General features: G+C 44.7%; 2 protein-coding genes across 7 annotated transcripts in view; both read left to right on the plus strand.

Annotated features, from left to right (window-relative positions):
* LOC112249312 (leucine-rich repeat-containing protein 49) overlaps window positions 1-13,679 on the plus strand; it is a 55,859-nt gene extending 42,180 nt beyond the window's left edge. For 2 of the 5 annotated variants that reach the window (XM_042321187.1, XM_042321185.1), the window contains 6 exons: window positions 4,465-4,699; window positions 4,901-5,086; window positions 5,231-5,340; window positions 8,117-8,170; window positions 11,849-12,011; window positions 12,459-13,679. In XM_042321187.1, coding sequence (XP_042177121.1) covers window positions 4,465-4,699; window positions 4,901-5,086; window positions 5,231-5,340; window positions 8,117-8,170; window positions 11,849-12,011; window positions 12,459-12,680 — 970 coding nt within the window. In that variant the 3' untranslated portion in view covers window positions 12,681-13,679. The remainder of the gene's footprint in view (window positions 1-4,464; window positions 4,700-4,900; window positions 5,087-5,230; window positions 5,341-8,116; window positions 8,171-11,848; window positions 12,012-12,458) is intronic. The other 3 variants (XM_042321188.1, XM_024419144.2, XM_042321186.1) reach the window with 2 other exon arrangements.
* Window positions 13,680-16,918: 3,239 nt separating this feature from the next.
* On the plus strand, window positions 16,919-24,047 carry LOC121846389 (thrombospondin type-1 domain-containing protein 4-like). 2 transcript variants are annotated; one of them, XM_042321189.1, is made up of 5 exons: window positions 16,919-17,095; window positions 20,923-20,979; window positions 21,183-21,252; window positions 22,450-22,826; window positions 23,339-24,047. In XM_042321189.1, exons 1-5 carry the CDS (start codon window positions 17,034-17,036, stop codon window positions 23,919-23,921), a joined length of 1,149 nt encoding a protein of 382 aa, XP_042177123.1. In that variant the 5' UTR covers window positions 16,919-17,033; the 3' UTR covers window positions 23,922-24,047. The 2 variants fall into 2 exon arrangements, with proteins under 2 accessions (XP_042177123.1, XP_042177124.1); XM_042321190.1 differs by lacking the exon at window positions 16,919-17,095 and adding an exon at window positions 19,542-19,890.
* Window positions 24,048-24,788: the final 741 nt, after the last annotated feature.

Raw genomic sequence — 24,788 nt, forward strand, 5'->3', positions numbered from 1 at the left:
GCAGGAACAAGCTTGCGTGTGTGTGTGTGTGAGCGTGCGTGTGTGCAGGAACAAGCTTGCGTGTCTGTGTGTGTGTGTGCCCCTCCGAATGCTGGATAGTAGCCTCTTTTTTATATTCCTTTGTGAGCAGACTAGAGGAAGATTTATTCGTTCTCTGTTCCCTTGAGATATGACAGGAGGGAAGAGTTATTACCCAGAAATCCAATATTGGGGCTGGCCAGAGAGTTAGAGGGGAGACATCAGTGCCCACATGCTATGTATACTTGTATGTATATGTCTACTTATGATGAGAGAAGGAAGTGTGGGAAGTGTGGGAATGAGCGAGAGAATCTGATGCCACCACCACTCAGAAACACTTCAATAAACCATAACACTTAATTTAATAAATGTTACATCTACATCATGCCAAATATACACAGAAATAGCCTTGTTCCAGATCTATGTCTACATCATGCCAAATATACACAGAAATAGCCTGGTTCCAGATCTATGTCTACATCATGCCAAATATACACAGAAATAGTCTGGTTCCAGATCTGTGTCTACATCATGTCAAATATACACAGAAATAGCATCATGCCATAGACACAGAAATAGCCTGGTTCCAGATCTGTGTCTACATCATGCCAAATATACACAGAAATAGCCTGGTTCCAGATCTGTGTCTACATCATGCCAAATATACACATAAATAGCCTTGTTCCAGATCTGTGTCTACATCATGCCAAATATACACAGAAATAGCCTGGTTCCAGATCTGTGTCTACATCATGCCAAATATACACAGAAATAGCCTGGTTCCAGATCTGTGTCTACATCATGACAAATATACACAGAAATAGTCTGGTTCCAGATCTGTGTCTACATCATGTCAAATATACACAGAAATAGCATCATGCCATAGACACAGAAATAGCCTGGTTCCAGATCTGTGTCTACATCATGCCAAATATACACAGAAATAGCCTGGTTCCAGATCTGTGTCTACATCATGACAAATATACACAGAAATAGTCTGGTTCCAGATCTGTGTCTACATCATGTCAAATATACACAGAAATAGCATCATGCCATAGACACAGAAATAGCCTGGTTCCAGATCTGTGTCTACATCATGCCAAATATACACAGAAATAGCCTGGTTCCAGATCTGTGTCTACATCATGTCAAATATACACAGAAATAGCATCATGCCATAGACACAGAAATAGCCTGGTTCCAGATCTGTGTCTACATCATGCCAAATATACACAGAAATAGCCTGGTTCCAGATCTGTGTCTACATCATGCCAAATATACACAGAAATAGCCTGATTCCAGATCTGTGTCTACATCATGCCAAATATACACAGAAATAGCCTGATTCCAGATCTGTGTCTACATCATGTCAAAGATACACAGAAATAGCCTGGTTCCAGATCTGTCTACATCATGCCAAAGATACACAGAAATAGAGCCTTGTTCCAGATCTGTGTCTACATCATTTTTATTTATTTTACCTATATTTAACTTGGCATGAACAAAGAACAAATTCTTATTTTCAATGACGGCTTAGGAACAGTGGGTTAACTGCCTTGTTCAGGGGCAGAACAACACATTTTCGGCTACAAGTCCAACGCTCTAACCACTAGGCTACCTATCATGCCATAGATACACCGAATTAGCCTGGTTCCAGATCTTACTCTACATCATGCCAGGAGAGATATACAGAAATACCCTGGTTCCAGATCTATCTCTATGTTGCTTTATTGCAGACACTGTACAGATCTGCTACCATGCTAATAGAGAAATTGCTTGAACAATTTTATTTTTCTTTCGGTTTAGAAAATGTTGAAAGGTTCTTCTCACATCATGACAAGCTAAATAACCATGTTTCTTATGTGGTGCTATCATACTGAAGCTAGACAATTGGAGACACATGTAGGCTCATTTAATACATGTCAAATTGATGGGTTATAGCTGCTCAGAAATGACAGACATAGTTTTGATGCTCCTGCTGGATTAGGTCCAGATAATTGCATTTTTGTTCAGAGCTGCTGAACACATCAGGAAATGTTTTCCACAGTTAGACTTTCCTCAGTTTGATCATCTTTGTGTCTCCTCTTCCTCCAAGAGGCTATTAGGGCACAAAGAGTTTCAGGAGGGGATTTGGAGGCACCTGGCAGTCTATCAAGAGTGATTACCAGGAACAATACATGACAGAGTGCAGAGTGGGCTGATGGCATGCTTCCAGACTTCCCCAGAAAGGGATGAAAAGTTACCATCACTCTTCTTTACTCTAACTACATGTTACCCAGTATCTCCTCTCTCTCTCTCTCTCTTGGTCTCTCTCACTTTCTCTGTCTATCTATCTCTCTCTATCTGTCTCTGTCTGTCTGTCCAACTGCTTTTGATTTAGTACCTTTGGCAAAGCCACCTGTCCTGAAGATTAGCACCGTCTTTCACTGACTGGTGCCTGTCCGCTCTGCTCCGTGGGGCCTGGCTCTCCATGTGTGTGTGTGTGTGTGCGTGTGCGTGCGTGCGTGCGTGAGATGCTTCCTTCCATGTGGCCAGTAGTACCCCCTTGCGCTTACATCACCAGTCGTCATTCCTTGCCTGCCCCTCGGTGTCAGATGCTGCGCTTCTTTGAAACGCGACACTGTTGGATTAATATTGGGTTTTACACCCACTGCGTTGTGGGTCGTATGTAGGTAGCAACACGGCCTGCTAGAAAAATTGAGTCGGACTCTGTCAGTCACTGCTGGATTCTTGGATGCGGCTCGTACTGAATGTTACGATTATTCAGAGGTTGTGTTTATTAGCTAATGTAATTCCTGGGTCGTTTTGTTAAGGTTGGGTTTTCTCCCAGGTTATTAAAACTCTGAGGGGAAATGGAGTATTACAGCAGGCGTTAATGACTGAACTCTGAGGCAGCCATGGGCAGTTCACTGACTCTCACTCACTCACACACACACACATACGCATGCACGCACGCACGCAAACACACACTCACGCATGCATGCATAGACACGCATACATTAGCGCACACACACACACACACACACACACACACACACACACACACACACACACACACACACACACACACACACACACACACACACTGGAGGTCCTATAGAGAGACAGTAGTCATGGTGGCCTTAACACGGCTTAACACTGTAGCTATGTGACCTTTAACCCTGGTGTCCTGAATCTCTCTGGCTCACATTCACCTTTCTTTCTCCTAGGGCTGGAGTCAACTCTTGCCCTGTAACCCTGCAGCTTGTTAACAAACTGCTCCCTTGTGCCCCTCTGCAGCCACAGCCTTGATAGTGGTCTTTAGAATGTCCCGCCATGGTTATTACATGATAATCACAAGTCAATCAGATTTTTAATCTCTCCTCTGTTCCAATACACCTTCATTTGTACCAGAACCATCCCTGTTCTCTTCAGCCCTCTCTTTCTGGGTCAGCACACCTGTCTGACCATCTTTGTATCATCTCTTCTTCCTGTTCTTGCTCACAGTACAAAGCCTCTCTTACAGGTTGTCAGACCACTCTCCTTGATTCCTCTCTGTTCTTTGTCTCTGCTTACCTGGACAGCATCTTGCCAGGTCTTAGATGCACTGAAAGGGGCCAGCAGACAGAGATATGAGAGGAGGGTAGGAGTCAGTCCTCAGTCCTCTAGAGAGAGAAGTGACCTCCAGGGGATCAGGTTTGGTGTGTGACAACAACGATGGCTTTTTAAAGAAGCCTTGTTTCACTCCCCTGACTCTGTAACAATCAGCCCAACAAGACTTGGCCTATAGGATTACAGCTCCAATAGTGTCAGGATTAATCCTCCTTTGTGTTTTCTTTTTCCATGTTCTGCGATGTTACATTCTAAGGGTGTGAAATATGAATAGACTGATTAGGTTGTTGGTGGGTGAACTCTAATGGCTGGTGTGGACTGCTGGTCCGTGGAGCTATATGATCCTCTGGTATGCAGCAGGTCCCCTGAGTGTCAGCAGTCTGGGAGGCAGGGAAAGAAGGCAGAGAGACCCAGGGCAGCTAGTGAGGCTCCAACAGGGACAGAGAGATCATGTCTCCCTGAGACTCATCCTGATTCTCTACTCTCACGACTCCTTATCAGGGAAGGGCACTTCAACTGTTGTCACAGAGAATGGAGATAAATTAGGCAGCATTGAAAGACAAATGTTACATTCACTTAATTCTGATTACCCTGCTCACTGCTGTTTCTCTCCCATCCACTGATTGGCCCACTTCTTCAGACACATGTAAACTAAGATACCTTTGTCTTAATGATCCTGGAAACTTGTGACTGAGCCAGGTGGGTGGAGGGTTGGCCAGGTGGGTATTAATTAATGTACCTGGGGAGCCATCATCATGTTTCAAATTACTAAGGGGGGCTGGGCACCCTCCTTAACAAATCAGGTCCCCATCCTCAGGTGTGTGTGCTGACTGTCTGTTTCTCTGTGTGTTCCAGGCTCCTGGAGGCAGGGGGTGTCAACCTGCAGAGCCTCTCCCTGTCAGACAGCCACCTGGCGGAGTTGGATGGGGAAACCCTGCGCCTGTTCGGTCTCGGAGCCCTGGAGGCCCTGGAGAGAGGCTGGGGGGTCCAGACTGCAGGGGCCGTCACTGTCATAGCCTTCCGCTACATCCACTTTGATGCGATCGTGCCAACACTGCCACGCATAAGGGTCAAGTTCCCCAACCTATCTGTGAGAACACATTTGCTACAGATTACATACTGTTCAATAAAGAGTATTCTCATTGGCTACTATAATAGGAGTCATATTGTCACCATGGTAACACATGCGCTCTGTTGGAGTTCTAAACTGAGGGTTCTCATTGACCAATAGGATACTGATATGGCCACTCATTGACTGGTTTCATGATTTATTATGGTCTCCTCCATACAGCATCTGATTTTCCTGGAAACCAATGTCAGCCGTCTTCCCCAGCTGGCTGCTCTGGCCCAGGTGAGACGTCTGGACCAGCTGACCATCCACCCAGAGGGGAACCCTGTAGTCAGCCTTTCCCTGTGGAGATCCTTCCTCATCTACCGCCTGCACCACTTCAACCTGCACAAGATCAACAACCTGGAGGTCAGGTCCACCTAAACACTCAGAAAAAATCTACCAACATGTTTTGTCATTCAGCATATTTGTGCTGTAATGTTCTGAACAATGTGTTAGCTGATACCGTTTTCCTTTTATGTGAATGCATTTATATTGGGTGTGTGTGTGCAGGTGACCATGAATGACATGATCTCTGCAGAGCGTCTGTTTGGGACGCTGGGTCATATCGCTGCCACCGAGACACCACGCTGCCGCCTGCTAGTACTGCTGGAGGAGTCCAGGTGAGCTCCCTACCCACAGCACCTGGTAACTGGCACTAACTGACACACACAGGCCGTCTGAATACCCATACTTGCATACTAAATAGTAGGCCGTCATTCCTATTAAAAAAAGTATGCGTCATTTTGAAAATCGAGTAAACTTTAAATGTCGGATGTCATGCTCTTTTCAGCTTTAACAAACTATAGTTTTGGTAAGTCGGTTAGGACATCTACTTTGTGCATGACACAAGTATTTTTTCCAACAATTGTTTACAGACAGATTATTTCACTTATAATTCACTGTATCACAATTCCAGTGGGTCAGAACTTTACATACACTAAGTTGACTGTGCCTTTAAACAGCTTTGAAAATTCCAGAAAATTATGTCATGACTTTAGAAGCTTCTTACAGGCTAATTTACATAATTTGAGGTGTACCTGTGGATTTATTTCAAGGCCTACCTTTCACACTCAGTACCTCTTTGCTTGACATCATGGGAAATTCAAAATAAATCCGCCAAGACCTGAGAAAAAAATTGTAGACCTCCACAAGTTTGGTTCATCCTTGGGAGCAATTTCCAAACAACTGAAGGTACCACGTTCATCTGTACAAACAATAGTACGCAAGTATAAACACCATGGGACCACGCAGCCGTCATACCACTCATACCGCTCAGGTGCACTTCACAAAATAGATGGCATCATGTGGATGGAAAATTATGTGGATATATTGAATCAACATCTCAAGACATCAGTCAGGAAGTTAAAGCTTGGTTGAAAAGGGGTCTTCCAAGTGGACAATGACCCCAAGCATACTTCCTAAGTTGTGGCAAAATGGCTTAAGGCCAACAAAGTCAAGGTATTGGAGTGGCCATCTCAAGCCCTGACCTCAATCCCATAGAACATTTATGGGCAGAACTGAAAAGCGTGTGCGAGCAAGGAGGCCTACAAACCTGACTCAGTTCCAACAGCTCTGTCAGTAGGAGTGGGCCAAAATTCACCCTACTTATTGTGGGAAGCTTGTGAAAGGCTACCCGAAACGATTGACCCAAGTTAAACAATTTTATGGCAATGCTATCAAGTACTAATAGCGTGTATGTAAACTTCTGACCCACTGGGAATGTGATGAAAGAAATAAAAGCTGAAATTAATCATTCTGTCTACTATTAATCTGACATTTCACATTCTTAAAATCAAGTAGTGATCCTAACTGACCTAAGAAGGGAATTTTTACTAGGATTAAATCTCAGGAATGGTGAAAAACTGAGTTTAAATGTATGTATGTAAACTTCCGACTTCAATCGTATTCCTTTTTATTCTTCATGTAGTACAAATACATGAAAACTTTTACATAATGCATTGGAAGAGGTGGGCTGGAGGTGGGCAGCCCTAGTTCTGTTCAAGTAGCCAAACAACAACCGTGGCTACTTAATTGGGAAGATGCTGAATAGCAAAGCTCCTGCAGTGGTGTTCAAATGTAGGATAAGTCATTTTTGTTCTCCTTAAAATTAGTATTGCGTCGTAGGATACATCTTTGAAAACAGAAGAATTGGTTATATTTTTTTATGGGGCTTTCTGCTTTCTCATTGAAAAGTGTTTATTGTTCTCTTGGCCTTCGTCAGAGCTTTTAAACTAAATACTAAACCATCTTTTGATTTGTTAATGTGTCGGCAGCGTGGACTCAGGATGTGGCTGCGGTATTGATGTCATGTTAGTCAGGCCTTTTGATTTAGACACTTTAATTGTTTTAGTTTTGTAGGCGTGGCTACCCATTTAATTATTTAATGTATGGATGGTTCCCAATGATCAGTGGTTTAGTTTATTATGTTGCTGTCCTACGGTTCTGAATTTACGATGCACCCGACAGTCCACGTTTTCTGTGCAATAGTCTTTTAATTTGTACATTTTAAAAGTTTTGGTGTGTGTACATGGCTATTTAGTTGAACTTATATATGTTACAGCACTTTAGTTTCACTATTAAATATGTTGAAATTTAACCAAATGATCTGTTTCTGTCATCAGTCCTTTTTAAATAGGATAGATGGGCTTTATGGACTACAGTATAGGTCCAATGTGATAGTCTGCCTGTAACCAGCCTGAATAGGCCTATAACTCTATTCATATTATATTCAGAGTTTAGAGAAATGAATCAAATTGGAAATGACCAGGCCTGTTAGTGCAATGCATGTCTGTTGAATTTGGAAAAATCCACCTGTACTCGCCTCCGCCCCACCTACTCAGCCAGTCAGGAGCCGTTACTGCGTTGCTGCCGTGGCATACTGCGTACTTTTTACGCACATAATTTGCTAAATAGTATCCAACAATGAGTACATAGTATGCAGTTTAAGTATGTAGTATGTAAGTATGGGTATTCGGACATGGCCATATAATGTATGGCCATATAATATAATGTGCTAAACATAATGTGCTAAATAGTATCCAACAATGAGTACATAGTATGCAGTTTAAGTATGTAGTATGTAAGTATCAGTATTCGGACATGGCCACAGTCTGGTACCTGGCACACCTGGTACCTGGCGCTGATTAACACACAGCGCTCACTCAGGTTACCAAACAAAAACATTAGCTACACTTTAATTACAGGTGTTCACTGTACCGTAGAGAACCTGTCTGAGTGTGTTTATCAGTTTGTGTAATGCGTGCGTTTGTGTGTGTGTGTGTGTGTGTGTGTGTGTGTGTGTGTGTGTGTGTGTGTGTGTGTGTGTGTGTGTGTGTGTGTGTGTGTGTGTGTGTGTGTGTGTGTGCGTGTGTTAATGAGTCTGTCTGTGATGCTTAGACAAAGCCTGCCATCGAGGAGCCATAGGGAGTTGGTTGGAAGTGCAGGGGTAGGGTGGGTACCTGGCACCTTCCTCACATTCCCATTCCTCTCCCCAGCCAACAGCTCTTCAACTATATCACTCCTGGTCACTGAAACACAGCCAAGCAAAGCAAAATATGCCCTGCTGTAGTGGTGTCTCTCTCAGTGCCCCGAGCAGAGCCCTGTCTGTCTGTCTGTCTGTCTGTCTGGAGAATACTGTTAAAAGTTAATTGGCAAACTGCCATTCTGCTGGCTTCCAGTTCCTCTTTAATAACTCACACTCACTGACGCCCGATATAGAAAACACAATAATATATGCCATTTAGCCAACGCTTTTATCCGAAACGACTTACAGTCATGCGTGCATACATTTTTACATATGGGTATACCCGAGAATCAACCCCACTACTCTGGTGTTACAAGCACCATGCTCTACCAACTGAGCTACAAAGGACCACGCTTTACCAATAGCCGGGAGCTGATCATTCTTTTCAGATCAACAGTGAAACGGTATTCGATTTAACCTGCTGACATTGCGTGATAATGCATAGTTTTGTCAAATAAATATTTAATATGTATAGTATGGTTGATAACTTGAACTTTGACCTCTCCAGAAATACTAGTTGAACATTAACTTGATATTATAAAGACAGTTTTTATAAACTGGTACAGGGCAGATGAAAAAACAATTGATGTGATGGCCACTCCATGGAGATCAAACATGCAGCCTAAGGTTATTCATATCATAAATCTCCCTACTTCCCTGTTGGCTTGAATTAATTCGTCTTTATGAATCACAATACACTTGGTACACTGCAAAATATGTTCTGAAAAGTTGAATGAGTGCCAGAGCGTTTTGTGTGTAATGTGTATCTGACTAATATATTGTTTTACAAGGGCTGTGGCTTTGGAATGTCTTTGAATGTGTATTTATTTATGCATGTGTGTGTGCCACAGGTATGTGTAATGTACTGTAAATGTACTGTATATCTCTGTCTGTGTGAGGCCTTGAGATGACAGGCCAGGGCTTGTCTGTCCCTAGCAGCTGCCGTTTTTATCGTTCGCTGTGAGAAATGGACGAGCATGGCAGTTAGTTCACTTCCCTAATCTGTCCCTTCAGGTTCACTCTGTACGATTACCCACAACACCCCTGGGCCTTCTAGAGCGGAGCATGGAAGAAATGTCTGAGTATCAAACAATACTTTACCTTGAGCTGCCTCATGGAATTCATCCCTTTCCCCCCCAACTGAGCCCACTGACCTACTCTGCAGCAGCCCTAACCTTTTAAGTGCTGTAATGTGTGTGTATTTGATTAAGGTTTAACCTTCCATATAAAACAATGTCTAAACTTTCCCCTCTCAGCCTCTGCACAGTGCACACTACTCCCTGTAGATTGGTCCTTCCAGGAAAACCTCTCCTCAGAGATGGAGAGTGTAGTCCTGTAATAATTAAGATGGGAGTTCACTACAGTCATCAGTAAATGGTTTCAGATCCAGTACAGACATGTATAACCCCGAGCTATACATTATACAGTCATAGTTAGGTTTGGACAATCCATGAGGGAACACATATGGTCATGGGTAGGGCAGATATTGCTGTGAAGGTAGCCAGAGCAAAGGCTATGACTGCTATAATGCTTTTGGTTTATTGCAGTTGAGGACCAAGTCATAATCAAAAGTCGTTGAACATGGGTGAAGGCCAAAAGGCCTGAAGATAGGCAATTCTGGGGTGGGTGACAGCTTGTCCTGTTGTGTGAACCATCATGTGATAGTTTTGACATTCATGTCTGTGATACAATACTAATGACTGGAGGCCAGAAAAGATTCCTGAACCCAATGTAGGAGTGGTTCATCCTTCTTCTCAGTGAATTAAGTTGATGGTGTGGGCTGTTATACTGGGGTGTTTGCGTTCAACCTCCACTCTACTGTACAGTATCATTATACAGTAGAGTACATGCTCAGCTATGCTGAATGGGGCTGTTTGATAGATACACACCACTCAGTTGATCCTCTGCCCACCTATACATACAGTGTTCAGGCTCTCTGTCTCCGACACAAGCACACACACTTATCCCAGTAGGTATTTTAGCCTGCAGCCTCCGTCTCAATGACTATTCCAGAGTTCTGGCACCAGCGTTTGGAACATGTTGGTGCAGTGCTGAATTTCATGAGATGAATAATGATGGACAGGGACGTTTGATGTAGCTAACATCCTTTATTAATGTTCTCATCCTGGTTACATCTGTACCAATCCTGCTGCTGAAAACTATACGACTGACAAAGAACTGATTTAAAAAGTTGTACAAATGAACTACATTTATGCAGAAGTACTTTATCATTCCCAATTCATTGTTCGTAAAGTAGTTGTTTGACTTGGCTTCCATGGAATTCATGTTGGCACTACTCTAGTATCTGTATCTGATACCAGTCTTGACAGATGTGTTAATGCGGAGAATTGAGTGAATGCCATTACTATTTGTCGAAACGTGTATTGTGATACTTTGTTATTCCCTTATTTGACGATGGCACTGTCCCTGGCAGGGTTATTGGATGCCCTGATGCCCCAGACATGTCTAACTCACCTGTCCCCCTTGCATAGCCGCTGGAAGTAGGGGTGCTGAGGGTGCTGCAGCACACCCTGAGAAATCAGATTTATTATTATTTGAAAAAAACAATTTCACAAAAGTACACAATACTAGTATTAGCAGACTGATATAGACGTCTAATAGCGTGGGGAAAAAACACATTTTTTCAGCATTTCCGCTTTGGCAAATAAGGTAGTATAGTTAAGAAGAGTATCTTGCAGGATTCAATAGTTGGAATTGTAAGAGTTGTTGCCCTGTCCCTTCCTCTGTGATTGTTATTCTAATGGAATCCAGAAAGAACAAAACCCTGTCCTCAACATTTACATTAAATGGTGAAAAGTTATGGGTAAAGGCACAAAACATCCTCATCAAATTAAAGATTTTTCTTGATCAAATAACATGGGAAACCACTTTTTGTGCAGTATAAATGTACTATCATTACAAACCACTTAATGTAAATGTACATTACTGTATAGTACATAGGTTGGTCATCTAGTTTTCTACAGGTAGACTTTCCATCACCATGAAGAAAAACAATGCACAATACAGTAATTGAGTACATTGACACATCAAGTGGTGTGTGATGATATGATGTGGCTCAGTTGGTAAGAGCATGGTGCTTACAATGCTAGGTTTGTGGGTTTGATTCCCCCAGGGGACTAGTATGAAAAAATATGAACATGTATACATTTCAAGAAACTGTTAAACATATATCAAGCACGTTTTTTTATATTCCACAAGTATTATCGGATGAACTGTTTTGTACAGATCATCATCAGACTCAAGTTACAAATGCTGGTAAACACTCAAATACATTTAGTGTAAAAAATATAGGGCACTGGACCTTTGCTAGTCTTGTATTAGCGGACCGATATGGACATCTTTAGTGAGGGTCATTTAGTTTTTCTGAAACAAAAAAAAACACAGCACCCCCACCCCCAAATCACTTCTGATTTGTCTCAATCTCTCTCTCTCTCTCTTTGTTTTTCTCTATTTCTCTCTTCCTCTCTCTCTCTTTGTTTATCTCCCTCTCTCTCTCTTGCTCCTCTCTCTCTCTTCGTCTCTCTCTCCCTCTCCCCTCCTCTCTCTCTTTCGCTCCCTCCTTCCCTGCCTCTCTCTCTCTCTAGGAAGCGTCAGCTGCAGTTTCTGTTGGAGGGGCGTGGACGCCGTGCAGGCTTGAGCCCAGAGGAGCTGCGTGACAACGGCAAGCTGCTGGGAGAGGGCCTGAGCAGAGCCCTGTTCAACTACCCCAGTAGAGACTGCTGCAATGTGGGAGCGGAGAGCCCAGAGGTCAGCACTCTCAGACAATCACTCTGTCTGTAGCCTGGTCCCTGTGGTGATGACTGCAGTAGCAGAGTGGAAGCAGCCAGTCTAGCCTGGTGGTCCCAGATCTCTTCCATCACAAAGAGATCTGGGTCCAGGATAGACTGGCTGCGCTCACTCTGCTACTGTAGACATCACCACTACCTGTCACTGTATACCTGATGCTTCATACTATAGCAGCTTTATTGAGGGCATGTTTCATACATTTACAGCTGTGATCCTCAATCCTGCTCCTTGAGCCGTGAAACACCTGATTTAGCCAATAAAAGTATTGAAGACAGTGGCTCTCCTGGAGAAGGATTGAGGATCACTGATTTACAATGTAACATGATTACTATCCAATAGGATGATCAATGGAGACTTCCTCTCATCAGTGTCAAAGCTAACAGTCCTCTGTTCCCTGGATCTCCTCAGGAGGGTGCTATGGAGTCGTCATCAGAGTGCGGAGCCGTGATGGAGCAGTACATACAGGCTCAGGTCCAGAGGACATCTGACACCAACCTGAAGAGGGAGTCCCTCCACAAACTGTGGCCCTCCATGTTCATGGAGATGGTGAGAGACTGTGTGCTGGAGATGAGGGACCGACCGGCCTTCCGTCAGGCCTGCCTCAACAGGCTTTCCACACAGGGAAAGTGACAGGGTGAGGGGTAGAGACCTGGTAAAACTCCATAAGACCTACAGTACAGCAAACTGGACACATACTGGAAACAGGTGCAGCATACTGGACATATACTGGAAACAGGTACAGCATACTGGACACACTAGAAACAGGTACAGCATACTGGACACATACTAGAAACAGGTACAACAAAATGGACACATACTAGAAACAGGTACAGCATACTGGACACACTAGAAACAGGTACAGCATACTGGACATATACTGGAAACAGGTGCAACATACTGGACACATACTGGAAACATGTACAGCATACTGGACACACTAGAAAGAGGTACAGCATACTGTACACATACATACTGGAAAGAGGATACTGGACACCTACTGGAAACAGGTATAGCATACTGGACCACTTCTTCTACTACAGCATATTGGACACTCATGCTGCTCTGTCTCACCACATTAACTCGTCTTCATCATCACGTGGTGTCAGACAGTCAAGTTTTGGGGAATTTTGGGGTTAGATTCTTTTCATAACTGGAAAAACGTATTCAAATCGAAGATGGGTGTGAATTTTTATTTTAAAGGCAATTTTGGGGGGGGGGGGGTTCTCACCAACTGGGCCTCATAAGCTTGAATTCACATTATCATGGAAAATATAATATTGATGTTTGTTCTATACTCTGTTTTTCCTATTCAACTTGATTCCAGGATGCACGGAGCTATAGAGCTATAAACTTGAGAAAGTCATTGTGAGCGTGCATTGTCATCTCTAAAGAGGAACACTCTTTGCACTTTAAAGCCTTCATAAAGATCCTGTTCACGATCTCCAGCTGAAGATTACAATGAGTGTGTCTCATTGAGCTTAGAATGATTGTCATGATAATCCTGTTCTTAATGTTACTCTCTCTCTCTCTCTGCCTGGCGTGATGACAAGGGCACAAAATACACGTTTTCTTTTCGGACCACTCATTTTCTGTATTGTACTTAGTAATAAAATATTCCCTAACACTTAACTGTTCCATGTTTATTGCTCACGTAGTGTCTCTGTTGATCAAGAAACCATGCTGCAGGAAATGTATTCTCCTCTCCATCCATCAATCATCAAATTGCTCAGAGCTAATATTTTGACTGAATCAGACGATTTTGCACAACAACATATCATCAAAGTTGTTTTTTTGTTTTGTTATATTTATCTCTTCTGACCATTAAACCCTAAGTATGTTATACTATACTATACTACCTCTGGCTCCTCTGATCTCTGACTATTAACTGAATTGTTTTGGACAGGAGTGTCCTTTTGAAGAACAGCACTATATCCAGCCACCTCCTAATACATTAGACAGAGCCGTGTGCTAATGCTGTTCCACAGTACCTCAGTGTCCCTCCCTGTGCATGCTCTACCCTGCACTGGGACATCCAGGGGGAATGGAGAGGGTCCTCTCTCTCCTGTTGAACTCAGAAAGGAATGTTCTTGCAGGCTTCGATAGTGCAGACTGGTTTACTACCAGCTGTTCCTGGTCCCCTCACTCACTACAACTACTCTGTAGGGAGGCTGGGCTCTCCAAGCTGCCTGTGCTGTCAATGGTTTACAGTCAAGGGTTTCCAAAGTCAACTCCAGACACCTGTGGCACTAAACAGGATTGGTGAAAAGGGAAACTGGAGCTTTGCCGGAATGGGAGAGTTCAGAATTGAAGGTGCCGGAATGGTTTTCTGAATGGAATGTTCGTTGTGCAACTGAATAAACAGAAGCATCTTGGGCAGAGGCAACTGTGGTTCAAGTGTAAGTACTACTGCTCTCAGATAGTGTAATGTCCTACTGCTCTCAGAGTACTGTCCTACTGCTCCAAGAGTATTGTCGTACTGCTCTAAGACAGTGTATTGTCCTTCTGCTCTCAGACAGTGTAGAGTCCTACAGCTCTCAGTGTATTGTCCCATACAGTGCACTGCTCTCTTACAGTGTAATGTCCTATTGCTCTCAGACAGTGTAATGTGCTACTGCTCTTAGTGTATTGTCCTGCTCTCAGAGAGTGTAGGGTCCTACTGCTCTTATAAAGTGTATTTTCCTACTGCTCTCAGCCAGTGTGGGGTCCTACTGCTCTCAGTGTATTGTCCTACAACTCTCAGACAGTGTAAAGTCCTACTGCTCTCAAACAGTGTAGTGTCCTACTGCTCTCAGTGTATTGTTCTACTGCTCTCAGACAGTGTATTTTCCTACTGCTCTCAGCCAGTCTAGTGTCCTACTGCTCTCAGTGTATTGTCCTACTGCTCTCAGACAGTGTATTGTCCTACTGCTCTCAGTGTATTTTCTTACTGCTATCAGCCAGTGTAGTGTCCTATTGCGAAGATCGAAAGCCATGCGTCCTCCGAAACACAACCCAACCAAGCCGCACTGCTTCTTAACACAGCGCACATCCAACCCGGAAGCGAGCCGCACCAATATGTCGGAGGAAACACCGTGCACCTGGCTACCTTGGTTAGCGTGCACTGCACCCGGCCCGCCACAGGAGTCGCTGGTGCGCGATGAGACAAGGATATCCCTACCGGCCAAACCCTCCCTAACCAGGACGACGCTAGGCCAATTGTGCTTCGCCCCACGGACCTCCCGGGCGCGGCCGGCTGCAACAGAGCCTGGGCGCGAACCCAGATTCTCTGGTGGCACAGCTAGCGCTGCGATGCAGTGCACTAGACCACTGCGCCGCCCATGAGGACCGCATTCATTGGCAAACTTAATGATGGTGTTGGAGTCGTGCCTGGCCGCTTAGTGATGAGCTTTGAGCACACTATGGTGTTGAACGCTGAGCTGTAGTCAATGAATAGCATTCTCACATAGGTGTTCCTTTTATTCAGGTGTGAAAGGGCAGTGTGGAGTGCAATAGAGATTGCATCATCTGTGGATGTGTTGGGGCGGTATGCAAATTGGAATGGGTCTAGGGTTTCTGGGATAAGGGTGTTGATGTGAGCCATGACTAGCCTTTCAAAGCAATTCATGGCTACAGACGTGAGTGCTATGGGTTGGTAGTCATTTAGGCAGGTTACCTTAGTGTTCTTGGGAACTGGGACTATGGGGGTCTGCTTGAAACATGTTGGTATTACAGACCTTCCAGTTGGTCAGCGCATGCTCGGAGTACACGTCCTGGTAATTCGTCGGGCCCTGCGGCCTTGTGAATGTTGACCTGTTTAAAGGTCTTACTCACATTGGCTGCGGAGAACGTGATCACACAGTCACCCGGAACAGCTGGTGCTCTTATGCATGTTTCAGTGCTACTTGCCTTGAAGCGAGCATAGAAGTCATTTAGCTCGTCTGGTAGGATCGTGTCACTTGGTAGCTCTTGGCTGTGCTTCCCTTTGTAGTCTGTAAAAGTTTGCAAGCCTTGCCACATCTGACGAGCGTCGGACCTGGTGTAGTACGATTCGATCTTAGTCCTGTATTGACGCTTTGCCTGTTTGATGGTTCGGCGGAGGGCAAAACGGGATTTCTTATAAGCTTCCGGGTTAGAGTCCCATTCCTTGAAAACGGCAGCTCTACCCTTTAGCTCAGTGCGGATGTTGCCTGTAATCCATGGCTTCTGGTTGGGGTATGTACGTACAGTCACTGTGGGGACCACGTCATCGATGCACTTATTTATATCCTGCAGGATATAATATTTTTAAATGACGATGGAGACAAAACTAAGTCAGATTCACACAAACATACTTTAGGGAGAACCTCAGAGAACCTGATGACAAGTGACAGCATGCTGTGCTTGGTGGGGAGGTACAGTAGATCAGAGGAGAGGGAGATTAATAAGACCCTTTGTAGGAAAGCAAATGAGAACCGCTGGCAGGGCAGCACTTCCCAGGCCCAGGGCTCTGAGGGGTCAACTCAACATCAACTCCAACATGCCGGACATTTACATACCACTCGGTGAGTAATAACCACCCTTATTGGTCTATACTCTTTATTTAGAAGCTTATTTTTACACTGACTGAAAGAAGTGGCACTGGAATCCATCATTGGAAAACGTCCTTCTGATATATGTTGGACTGGTGCATGAGAACCAACAATCCTTGATGTGAGCAAAACAAGGTCATAAAATATAACTTCTGCAGACTCCGTTCTTGAGAACATTTTTGAGAGATGCTGGTATCAAATCAAACCATATGTAGAGTTTCCTTCCAAAGCAATGTATTCCCAGCTGAATTTTCCCCCACACTCTTATATCATGCCCAGCCTAAGGTTCCTCCTTCGACACTGTAATGGAGGCAGGCCAAGGAGAGCTCTGCTGTTGACAAGCAAAACACAGCCAGTGTGTTTGTAGTATTAAAGAGCTGCATAGGATCCGTAATGTTAATGAATACTGTATATTGCCATGTAGGTGTTGCTGTCAATGAGGAATCTTCACCTTAATCCACTCAAATCTTTGATACTAGCAAAGGAAAAAGCTCTCAGGTAAGAGTGAAACAAAAAACGTTTTATTGAATAAATATTGGATGCCTCGAGAATGATTGTCACATGCATATAGAACCCAGGTTGTCTGTGGGAATCTAGACTGCATAAGCCCACTGAACATGAGCTCTGACTGCTAACATGAGTCTCAAGGTCTTAGGCTAGGTTACTCTTCATGCATAATTCGCGAACTTGTTCAGACATTAGGGAAATGTTTTAACAGAATGCATTTTGTGGCATGCACAACCAATGAAAGTGAAATTCATACAGTGTGTGGGTCGTTATCAAAACAATAGACTATCATGATCATCATATACATGTTTTATTTATCCAATTTATCCTCAAATCAGAGTGTATTACCTGTCTCCACTGTAATAGCTTGTTTATAAGCCTAGATACTTCTCCAGTATGTGACGACAGAAACTGGCAGTAACCTTGTGTTGTATATTTACTTGTCATGCAGGATGTATTTCACAGGATTAAATACTGGTTATACTGTAAACAAACCAGCTCTGTTGGCTCTGATAGTAGCCTCTGCTATCAGTTCACTCATGTATATCAAAATAGGTATCTGTACTGTGGTGTACAGGTATCATACAGCAAATAGAGACATTTGATACCAGTTAAGATAGCAATGTGTTTGTGTATGGGTGAATGGACCAGAAGTATCCCATAGAAAACTGTTTTACTTCTCAAGCAAAGGACGGATTGAGAGTCTGAGGTGCTGCTGATGAGGAGTTAGCTTTTCAGTGTGTTCTATTGTTTCTGCTCGTAAAGCCATCCCACTGAGACACCACCTCCTCATAATGTATGATCTGGACACATGGATTCCTCTTAGTTCCACTTCATAGGACAGAGTATTACCTTTCCCTGGTCCTGGAATGAGCTTAGCACATTGTTTATTGTTAGTTACAGTGCTGACTGTGCTGTACGTCTGATGGCAGGGGATTCACATTTTTGTCCGATGACAGGGTAGAACCGCTCTCCTTTCGAACGCGTTTCCTTGTATAGTTTGAATGGGTCAACCGGAACAGTAGTTCATTAAGTTTCTATAATTGGGTGCGGTCACCCGTGACCATGGTTTGGAAACATAGAGGTTAAAGGCAAATTCACAGCCAGCATCAACATGGTCCCACCATTGAAAAAAGCCATTATGATAGCCGGCACCTTTGGGCACAAAGGCCATGATGAGACACATGTGTCACACAGTGTATATATTATACAATGAAAGCCAGTAAGAAAACGATGGAGCTTAGGATGCACGCTCAACCAAGCACGACCTTAATTCATCCACTCAAATTAGGCAACTCTGCAAGCCAGGGAGAACAAGGCCATGGACCTTCACAGTATATTTTATTTACTTGATAGAGCAAGAAACAGGCCATTTTAGGTAGTGAGACTTTCAGTACTTTCACACACACACACACACACACACACACACACACACACACACACACACACACACACACACACACACACACACACACACACACACACACACACACACACACACACACACACACACACACTTCCACAGTGAGCCCCCAGGTAGAATCCAATGGTTTTGGTTACAGTACTAACATTTTTTTAAATACTTTCCCTGGTCTTTTCACCCTGACCCTTTTCATTGTATTTGGTCTTTCAGCAAAGGACTGAGTTGGGGCAGTTTGACCTTTGTGTTGGCTTAAAGGGTGACAAATTATTATCCTGTGTACCAATGAATTGATTGCGGTTGTCAAGCAGTAATGACAGCAATAGCCCTTACCTAGTCTGGTCTCTACACTCTGGGCGCATGTTACAGCATGCTTCCTCTGTAGGAATGGGGAATTGTCATGGTCCATATTTCAGCAGTGAGAGGATGGTAGTGACCACCCAGGAGAGAAACACTCTCAGAGACTATACCGGAGGAGGAGAACATATCTTATAGATGATGATGAAAATCTGACAAACCTTGGGAACTAGGACAGATTTATGAGTTAATAAAGCGTTTAGAAAAATATATACACTTAGTGTACAAAACATTTAGGGCACCTGCTATTTCCATTACATAAACTGACCAGGTGAATCCAGGTGATGTCACCTGGATTCACCTGGTCAGTGTGGTCAGTGTAGTCAGTGTAGATGAAGGGAGACATGGATGATATATGTGTGCCATTCAAATGGTGAATGGGCAAGACAAAATATTTAAATACCTTTGAATGGGAAATGGTAGTAGGTGCCAGGCGCACCGTTTTGTGTCAAGAACTGCAACATGGGCCAGCATCTCTGTGGAATGCTTTCAACAGCTTGTAGAGTCCATGCCCCAACAAACTGAGGCTGGGGGGTTGTACACTCAGTTTATGTCTGTCTCTCTCTCTCTCTCTCTCTCTCTCTCTCTCTCTCTCTCTCTCTCTCTCTCTCTCTCTCTCTCTCTCTCTCTCTCTCTGATTGAGGCAGCAGGGGGCGCAACACGTTGTTTTCTTCTCTCTGAGTAGAATTGTGTTTCAGGACGCCAGAGATAGAGAGAGCGTGAGAGAGAGAGAGCGTGAGAGAGCGCGTGGGAGAGAGCGTGAGAGAGAGAGGGAGAAAGTGAACGGAATAAAGTCATGTTGACCAGTGACCAGCACGTCTACAGAACGTTTGGATATTTGGAGCGGGTTTAAAATTGATTCGGTGGTAGTAACTTATTTACACCTGGATGGAACTCTGGCGATGCGCTTGGATTTTAGGATAACTGGCGCCACAATTTACCATTGAGAAGCAGCAATACTGCACTGGAGAAAGCAACAAGGTAGCAAACACAAGCACAATCATCCAAGGTAGGAATAGACAATTTACGTTTTATGAAAGTGTAATAATATAGGCCTAATAATAATCATAATACCCTAATCATAATCATATAATACATTAGGAAACATTATAATGCAATTGATGAAATGATTGACAAGTTAGTAATTTACACATAATTATGCGTATAATGTTTTTGTTTGTCGACTAATTTCTTTCAAATAAAATGTAAATGGTAGCCTACATGCTATGTTTCTCATAAATTGCCAAGGATTTCAGATTTTGAAAGTGTAATTTAATTTGGCTCGCTACTGCGCGCTCACACTTTAAATCAAAATCCCTCAGCCTGGACGAGAGCCTCCTTTCCCGTCCCTGTCGGGTTTGACAGAATGTCGATCTTTTTGCGCAGGGTGCAGCCAGCTTCCTGTTTGTTGATAGCACAGATATATACATGCCTGCAATTGTGATGTTGTTTACCATAACTAAATCACATTTGTAATAGCCCAGCCTCATAATATGTTTTAAAGAAGTTTGAATTAATAGTCCTACATGTTTTTGGATAAATTACAATTATAGGCTTTTGTGCAAATAAAGTAAATAGATATTGTGAATAGTATTTATTTAATGACAATGGAACTTTCCAAACCTCACGTGGAGTGGAATTGCACCAGTGTGAGACAAACAAAACAGATAAGTCTATGTTTAAGTTGAAGTGATCTTTATACCCCCACATTCATCATACCAGGTGTGGTTTATTTTGAGAGATACATCACAGATTCGTTTTTACTATGAGCACAATGATAAACGTGTCACTGCAGTCTAGCCATCTGAAAATTGAGTTCTGTTTCTGTGGATGGGCACTCATCAGGACCAGAGTTAGGGTCAAGGGTCAACACACATGGTCAAGTGGGCAGAACCTTCAGACAATCTGAGACACTAAAGAGCAGACCAGACACTGCATGTAGTCTTGAGGTGAAAGCTTGGTGTTAAATATGATATTACTGCTTTATTGCTGTGTTATTAATGTCATTATGTCTGCAAGTACAACATATCCTTTTTTTTAGGTACTGTAGCCCTAAAAATCTAGGAGATATGAGGGAACTTTGTATCTGGATTCTGAGGTGAGATATCACTTGTCACTTATTACAGTCTGATCATGTTGGTGTACTGTACACTGAACAGACTCATCATAAACACGTTGTATCACACTGCAGATGCTGATCATGCACTATGCATGACTCAATTTAATAGTTTTGTTTTAATTGTCTCTGTAAAAACTGCTGTTAAATGTGTTATAGCTCAGTATGCTATCTGTCACACACAGAGTTTCCATGCTTCTGCTGCTGCTCAGGCCAAATCCCCTGGATTGCCAGCTCACTACAGACCACAGGAAGGTCAGTAGAGTGGCTGGGGGTCAGCAGAGGGGAGAAGGGGAGCAGGGAGGGGGTTGTGCTGAGTGGAGGGCACGGAATCTGTGTTTTAACGTGTGTGGTCTGTTTGACATCCCCAAGCCCAGGTTGATAGACCTCCCTTGTGTGTTTGCAGCCTGAGAATCAATTTATCACTCGCCTTTATCATCATCTCACGCCGGTTGGCACAGACTCACGGAATCTGAACTGCCAAAGAAGGCATGATCTTGTCTTCCGATCGTAACCCTAGCCAATTAGCACCCTCCAGTTCCTTTCAACTGTACAGAGGAAGATTATAATGTCTGCTGCCGTGATGCTATTGTTCAACCACAAAGCCATTGAATACAACACTAGCCTATCCCGGCCCATGTAAACATGCAATCAGTCATTGAGGAAGGAAGAGCGCAAGGGCATTCCTCTCTGGGAGAGAGCTTGTCTCTGTTGGCCTTCTGCGTTTCCAGGAGTCCAGCTGTTTGACCCATGGCTGACCCTGGAGATGACAGTGGAGTAGAGTTACAAAGGCTGCAGCGAGGAGAGAGCCATGGTCTGAGTGATCTCTGAATAGCCCCATGTCGGTGACTGACAGAAGGATAGCTATCTGCCAACTCTCCCTACTATCCATTTGGGTATTCTCTTACAGTCTTCCCAACGCCAAAGGGAGGCTGAGCCTTTACCATGTGCATGTGTAAGCTTACAGAGGACAGGATGAATGTAGACAAAGTGGCTCTTAAAGAGCTGGATTTCCCTCTTTGCGGTTCCTTGGGCAAAGCTGGCTGGCGCAGGGCAGGGTTGGCTGGCGCAGGGTCCTGAGACAGAGAGTGCAGTGATAGCCACTAAGACGCTAATACGTCTCTGGTAGTGTTACACAGAGGGCTAGAGTCAACAGAGGGATATGCAGGTAGTCAGTAGGGGATGGGAGAGTAGCAGACAACCTCTAATCAGACAAATATGGGCTTTATCTGACATGAACAGAAGCTAATCTCATACAGAGCGAGGGAGAGAAAAAAACATTGTTGATGACATGACATTGTCTCATTGGCTTCAAGTCTTTCATGAGAATGATTTCTGGGAAGCCTTCTAATGTAATGATGTTATTATTTTGCTTCTCTAGTCTGCTCTCAAGTGGTGTCTGTTATCCGTGCTGTGGGTGGTGTAGGGCTTTAACTCAGGATGTTCCTGCAGGTTCCTCAAAGGGCAGAGCCCCAGCAGCAGGAGGCTGGAGGAGTTCAGGGTGGGGGCCCAGGCTCCTGGGGCTCCTGGGGGCCTTGGTCCTCCTGCTCCCGCTCCTGTGGGGGAGGGGTTCAGGAACAGAACCGACCCTGCCTACCCTCCTACAACCCCTCCTTGGGTGCAGCTGCCTACCCCTCCAGGCCAGGTGGCCACCACCCCCAGCACGCCAACCAGAACCCAGGCCATGTGGTGTCTGCCCTAAGACCCACTGTCCCGCTGCACCGCACCAATCCTGGGAGACCCCCACCCTCCAACAGCAACACCAGCTTGGCCCACCGAGGCGAGCTGAGGGACCAGCAGAGAGACAGAGAGGCCCATGCTGGACACAGGTACAGTATCTATCACACCATACAGACAGGGGCCTGTCTCTGTCTTTCAGTCTGGCCTGTGTTTAATGCCCTGTCTAAAAGTGTCTCTGTGGAGCTCCAGCTCACCCCATGGTCCATTGGACTCCCCTCCAGTGTAAAGCTATTCTTTTATGGATGGAGTCAATGGCTCGGCTTGTACTTGGCGGGTTTGTGGCCTCCTTCCTGTGAGCTCGAGTTAAAAAGCTTTTAAATAAATAGAGCTGACAGTTGAGTAATGGGGGTTGTTGACGTAGGAATCCAAGCCTCCAGACAAAAGCGCTCTCTGCTCGGCGATTGCTTGCTGACATTAATATCCATCCGCTTCTCAGAAGTAATTTGCACTTGTGATGTGTGTCTTTGACATTTTATTTGACAGTCTTTGATAATCCAGGCAACACATTTTGAACGTAAACAAGTGCCGTAAGTGGAGGCTATTATACACAGACAATTGTCTTTACACATGTGTGTGTGTTTGTGTGTGTGTGTGTTTTCAGGACGGGCAGTGACAGTCCCATCATTCCAGGGAAGTATGGCTATGGGAGGATGCCTTATGTTGTGTCTCTCCAGACAGACAAAGGCCAGACGTCTGGAATAGAGACCGGGGCTGGCCGCTCCCACAGACAGAGACGCTCCCCTTTCTCTGACCCCAGCCCATCAGCCACCAGGCACGGAGGCCACAGGCCAAACCCCTACCGTCCGCCCTACAACAACCCCCATCTCCACAGCTACAGCCCAGTCTATCACCAGCCCCCAGCCCCTCAACCCAGGTCTAACACTAACCCAGCCTCCCCTCCCAGGGATAACCCTAACCCAGCCTCCCAGCTCAGGTCTAACCCTAACTCTAACCCAGCCCCCCAGCCTAGGGCTAACCCTAACCCAGCCCCCCAGCATAGGTCTAACCCTAACCCAGACTCCCAGCCCATGTCTAACCCAGCCTCTCAGTCCAGGGCTAACCATAACCCAGCCTCTCAGCCCAGGGCTAACCCTAACCCAGCCCCCAGCATAGGTCTAACCCTAACCCAGCCTCCCAGCCCAGGGCTAACCCTAACTCTAACCCTAACCCAGCCCCCAGCATAGGTCTAACCCTAACCCAGCCTCCCAGCCCAAGGCTAACTCTAACCCAGTCCCCCAACCCAGGTCTAACCCTAACCCAGCCTCCCAGCCCAGGGCTAACCCTAACTCTAACCCTAACCCAGCCCACCAGCCCAGGGCTAACTCTAACCCAGCCCCTCAGCCCAGGGCTAACTCTAACCTAGCCCCTCAGCCCAGGGCTAACTCTAACCCAGCCCCCAGGCCCAGGTCTAACCCTAATTCTAACCCACCCTGGTCTTCCTCACTCTACCAGCCCAGCCAGGGGCACCAACCTAGGCAGGAGCAGCAGCACTCATCCAGCCAGGCCTCAGCGGATGGACGGCCCTACAACCCCCTGCCCACCTACTGTGTGGGAGAGCACAACCAGTACAAGATTTGCAACACCGATGTAAGAACGGTTCAGCCATCACTTATGATCATTTATGAATGAATCCCTCACTGTAACCCACAGCTAAACAGCTAAATCAATCATGAAGGGTAAAACATGGAGGTTATTAAGGAAGATGAGGTCTGATAAGACAGTTATAGTGGAAATGTTGCGATGGTTGACTTTGATAGGCACCGATTGTAAAGACTGAAAATGGCGCTGTTTTACGGTCTCCTAACCAATTGTGCTATTATGTGTTTTTTTTGCGATATTTGTAAATGATTTTGTACATAATGTTTCTGCAACCGTATCTAACGGAAGAAAAGAGCTTCTGGATATCAGGACAGTGATCACTCACCTCGGATTAGACAAAGATTTCTTCAACAACAACAACAAGCAGGACTCAAACGATATTCTCCAAACACCCCACAGGGCAGACATCCCAATTATTTGCAAAAGGAAGCGACGGAGAGGACGAAGAGCCG

The sequence above is a fragment of the Oncorhynchus tshawytscha genome, linkage group LG04 (assembly GCF_018296145.1).
Source record: "Oncorhynchus tshawytscha isolate Ot180627B linkage group LG04, Otsh_v2.0, whole genome shotgun sequence".
In the NCBI taxonomy this organism is placed as follows: domain Eukaryota; kingdom Metazoa; phylum Chordata; class Actinopteri; order Salmoniformes; family Salmonidae; genus Oncorhynchus; species Oncorhynchus tshawytscha.